Source organism: Elephantulus edwardii, unplaced genomic scaffold, assembly GCF_000299155.1.
Source record: "Elephantulus edwardii isolate Elephantulus edwardi_28Jun2011 unplaced genomic scaffold, EleEdw1.0 scaffold00001, whole genome shotgun sequence".
NCBI lineage: Eukaryota > Metazoa > Chordata > Mammalia > Macroscelidea > Macroscelididae > Elephantulus > Elephantulus edwardii.
Genome location: NW_006399751.1, coordinates 16,798,023 through 16,803,049, shown reverse-complemented (window position 1 = coordinate 16,803,049; position 5,027 = coordinate 16,798,023). Strand labels below are relative to the sequence as shown.

At 36.1% G+C, this 5,027-nt stretch overlaps 1 protein-coding gene across 2 annotated transcripts in view; it reads left to right on the top strand.

The window, feature by feature from the left end:
* The window catches only part of SLC39A10 (solute carrier family 39 (zinc transporter), member 10), an 81,929-nt gene that overhangs the window by 25,627 nt on the left and 51,275 nt on the right, over positions 1-5,027 (top strand). Inside the window, exons 2-4 of one of the 2 annotated variants that reach the window (XM_006878745.1) lie at positions 1,190-1,206; positions 2,054-2,220; positions 4,692-4,899. Coding sequence is in view for 1 of the 2 variants with exons in the window: in XM_006878744.1 (XP_006878806.1) it covers positions 1,201-2,220; positions 4,692-4,899 (1,228 nt within the window). In the remaining variant the exon portion in view is untranslated. Of the gene's footprint in view, positions 1-1,189; positions 2,221-4,691; positions 4,900-5,027 lie in introns of both variants that reach the window. The other variant, XM_006878744.1, reaches the window with a different exon arrangement.

The following is a 5,027-nucleotide window of genomic DNA, read 5'->3' as shown; positions in this document are numbered from 1 at the left end:
AAAAAAAAAAAAAGAGTGGAAATGGAATCAGTGGCCTATGGGTTTAGTTTGGGTTTGTTCTTTGTGCTGTGTGCTTTCTAAGTATCAGAAATCTTTTCCTACTTTGAATTGTATTTCCCTCTCCAAGTTTGTTACAGTTTTGCTTTTCACATTTGAGTAAGTAATCTCTTTGGCATTTACTCTTATGTCTAATGAGGATTTTTTTAAAAAATCAATCCGTTTTACTGACTTTCTTAACTGTCTTCTGATCCACTGGCCTGCTTGTCTATCCCTCTGCCAATTCTTTGTTATTTTCTTTAACTTGTAAACAGAACAAAGTTCGTAATGCCTTGATGGTTTCTGAAATGTCTTGATTGGCCTTGGTGTTTATACTGCTGTATGCAGTGCTTAAGAGCTAAGCTCTAAGTGAAAAGTTGGCAGTGTAAACTCACCAGCCACTCTTGGAGAAAGGTGTGCCCACCTACCTCCATAAAGATGACAGCCGTACAGTCCTGAGGGGGGAATTGTGTTCCTTCCATTTGATATAAGTCAGAAATGACTGAGTGACACACTGCAGCACAGAACACATCCAATATGTCCTTTAAAAAGAATGCAAATTTTATGTCTTTCTGGTTTATATACATACTTTTTTACTTCTGCTTGATTGCACTGATCAGGACCACAAGGCCATAAATACAGCAGTCAGCAAACTTTTTCTGAATAGGACCAGGTAGGCAGAAAGTAAGTAATTTCTGTATAAATATGTGGACTGTTTGTTGTTGTACTTCGAGAGGTGACAGTAGTCTTGTAGATAAGCCTGCAGCAGTTTGTACTGATTAGTGCTTTATGTGTTGTTCTGCTCATCACATGGGTCAGCTGTTTGAATCTGTCAGCTGCTCTACAGGTGAAAGATGCACAGTGTCCTCCCATAAAGATTTACAGCTTGGGACTGCAGATAAGAGTCTGCTGAGTTGGAATTGACTCAGAAGCATTGGGTTGGAAGAAATGACATGGGGAGGGAAGCAATGGGTTTGGCTTTGGTTAAGTTTTTATGGGGAAGTTGGCAAAGGGAAGACAGATTTGTAAGCATGAAATAATTGGGTTTTATAGTATTTGCCAAGTAAATTTGTGCTTACCTATACAGTTTAAGTCTTTTTAATGTATCTGAAATCTAAAATTAGTAATTGACACTCTCTTTAAATCCCTTTAGGAAAAATAGAAATGAAGGTACATATGCACACAAAATTTTGCCTCATTTGTTTGCTGACATTTATTTTCCATCATTGCAACCATTGCCATGAAGACCATGACCATGACCATGGCCCTGAAGAACACCACAGACACCACTGTGGAATGACAGAGTCAGAGCCGAGCAAATTTTCAGTGCTGGATGCTGAAAACCAAAAAAAATGCTATATTGAAAAACTGTTTTACCGTTATGGTGAAAATGGAAGGTTGTCCTTTTTCGGTCTGGAGAAACTTTTAACAAACTTGGGCCTTGGAGAGATAAAAGTAGTTGAGATCAATCATGAGGATCTTGGCCACGATCATGTTTCTCACTTAGATATTTTGGCAGTTCAAGAGGGAAAGCATTTTCACTCACATAGTCACCAGCATCCCCATAATCATTTAAATTCAGAAAACCAAACTGTGACTGGGATAGCAACAAAAAGAAACCATAAATGTGACCCTGAGAAAGAGACAGTTGAAGTGTCTGTGAAATCTGATGCAAAGCACGGCCATGAGCACAATCGTCGCTTCCATCACCACCATCGTTCACACCATCGCCTTGATCACAACACTACTCGCCATTTACATAATGATTCTATTCCTCACGGCGAGCGCGGGGAGCCTAGCCATGAACCTTCAACAGAAACCAACACAACACAGGAGCAGCGTGAAATTAAGCCACAGAAACAAAAGAAGAGAAGAAAAGGGAAGAAAAATGACAACTCAGAGGTTATTACACCAGGCTTTCCCCCTAACCATGATCAGGGAGAACAGTATGAGCATAACCGGGTCCATAAACCTGATCGTGCACATAACCCGAGTCATTCTAATGCCCACCTGCCAGAACATAATGGTCACGAGCCTGCTCATGGACACCAGGATCTTGATTCTGATAATGAAGGTGAACTTCGACATACTAGAAAGCGAGAAGCGCCGCATGTTAAAAAAAGTGCAATTTATTCAGCTGCCAGTCACAAAGATCATAATGAAGATGACCATCAGCACGATGAGGTACGTGGAAAAAATGTCTGATGGCAATTGTGAACTATTTTAGGTCAAGAGATAAGGTAGGAGAATAGTTATTTACTATGTAAAAATACATTAAGGAACCGAAATCAGGTTAAAGATTCTATCTTGAGTTTTTGCTTATCTGGATTTCCTTATTATGGTCTTAAATATAGGTTCCTCACTTTTGAATGATTAAAGGTTGTTAGAAAATAGATTTCTTCTTTTAATTTTGTTTTTAATAAATCTTGCTTACTACCTGCTTGATTTAACAGGTTACTTTTCACTGTTAAAACCTTTAGCTAGCTTGTAGAAAACTGAAAATTGACAGACCATTCCTCCCACCGCAGTCTCTTTTTTTTTAGAAATGACCAGAGCTGTTTTCATAGTTTATAATTTATTGAGTGATTTTCAGTCATTATATTAACTCTAATTCCATGTTTTGCCAATTTGGTCACCTTGTTTATGTTCTGGCACTTTCTGGGCCTAGTTTGCCCGTAATATTGTGTGATTTTTTTTTTTTATGCAACTATTCTGAACCTTCTGTGCTTGTTTGGCGACTATTCCATAGCTCCTTGGAGGTATTTAGGTATTTAGGTATTTTTGTAAGTATTGCTGTTATATTATAGGGGTTTTTTGATGTAGGGTTTTTTTTGGGGGGGGTTGTTTTTTGCCTATTATTTTTGTACCTTGCTATTGGGGGGAAAAAACCATGCCAAATTTGTTGTTGTTTAGGGAGTTGCACTGTCAATCCAAAGGCCTAGCACATTTATGGAAATACCTCCTATGGGGGAGGGAGCAATTAGCAAACCGATGGTCTGTATTACTTGCATGAAAATATGGATAGTCTTTTCCCATACCTTTATCAGATTCAGAAGGATGGTAAATGATAGGAAACTTGATAGAAGAAAGATATTCCTGTTTTCTTTCTAAATTTTAACATTCTTTCTTTTTCATAATTTTTAATCGCTTGCTTTAACCTTATTTTTGTTTTCGTTAAAGTTATAGCAGTGCTCTTGTTTATTCTATTTTTTAAAATTAAGGTTTAGAAAAATTTTTTGTATTAAAATGTAGAAAGGACCATAGGAAAAGTGTAGTGGGCAGACTTCTCTTCAAGAACAAGTGTGGAAAATGATCCTGTTATTATTACTTGAGATGTTTTACTTGTAAGTAAATATCCTTATATTTCTTTCTCAGATAAATCAGATAAATACTTGGTTTTTAGGAGTTTGAAACATAAATATTAATGTAGATATTAAAATCATAGTGTACTTTTTTTGTGGTGATGATAGGAGCTGTTGAGTTGGAATAAACTCATAGCCGATCCTCCATGGAGCAGATGGTGGATTTGAACTGCTTGCTTTTGGGATTGTAAGACACCTTCTTAACTGCTAGACCACCAGTGCTCCTTTGTACTTTTTTAAGACTGAAATTTATTTATTACGATGGGTATGTTTGGGAATTTTTTTGTTGATAATATTGGATCTTATCATGTGTGCTTAGTCTTTGTAGCAAACATATAGGATCGACATTATAAGACCTATTTATCTGTGTCCTCACAGGTCTAACACATTCTAGGAATTGGCAAGATTTCTGGAAATGTTCTGGGAATTAAATAGGGTAGTACCTACCAATCATCTCTTTTTTTTGCTTGATTAGTTATTTTGGTGTCAGTAAAATCATGCCTTGAGAAAGTCAAGTCAAAAAGTATATTTAAATACAACAGCTGTATGTGACAAAGATGCCGCCTCTACCTTGGTTTAGATCTCTTAACTGTATTATAGAACACGGGCTTGTTTCTTCTTTTCCCTATTTTATTTTATTTTGGAAGTTCAGATGGATTAAGCTGCGGTTTTTACCTTTTCCAGCAGTATCTGTTTTAACTAACATTGTGCTAGAATTTCCATAGACAGTGGAAATGCCTGCGTGCTGACTTACTTTAATATGAAAGTCATTAAAATACTCTAGCTCTCTTTAACTACTTCACAAATCTCAGTGCATTGATCATTGTAATCTCAATAGGGAGTGAATTGTCTTCTCTGTAAAAATCTTCGGTAATATAGTTGTGAAACTTTTGTGGGAATGTCAGAAAGTCCTTATATTATTTCTTATGCACTGGAATGATAAAAATGGTAAAAACTCCACAAACTAGTTGAAGATACCCCATCATAAATTTCTGTCTAAAATTTTATTTTTAGCGAAAACTCAGTGCCTTTTATTTTTAGTTAATTCTGACTCTTGGTGACCCTCTATTTGGTTTCCAAGGCTATAATTCTACCAGAGTAGACTACTTTCTTTCTTAAAACAGTGAATGGATTTGCACTACTGACCTTTTGGTTAGCAGCATTTGTGACTCACTAAAATATTCCTTACTGTTATTACAGATTATTTTCTAATAACTTAGACTATTTCCTACTGTGCAGTATTTTATTTTTGTACATATTCTTAAAGATACTGTTTTGTTAATTTCTTTGCAGTGTTTGAACGTCACTCAGTTGTTGAAATACTATGGTCATGATGCCAGCTCTCCTATCTCACCTGACCTATTTACATGCCTTTGCCCTGCATTGTTATATCAGATTGACAGCAGACTTTGTATTGAGCATTTTGATAAACTTTTAGTTGAAGATTTAAGCAAAGATAAAAGTCTAGTTCCTGAAGATAAGTCAAATGTAGGTGCATCAGGTAAGTAAGAGATTTGATTTCTCCCTTCCTCCAAATATCCTTTTAGTACTTACCTTCAAAAGTAAATTCAAGCTTCCATATTTGTGTCTCAAACTTACATTTTACTTTTATGATTTTTCCGCATATAT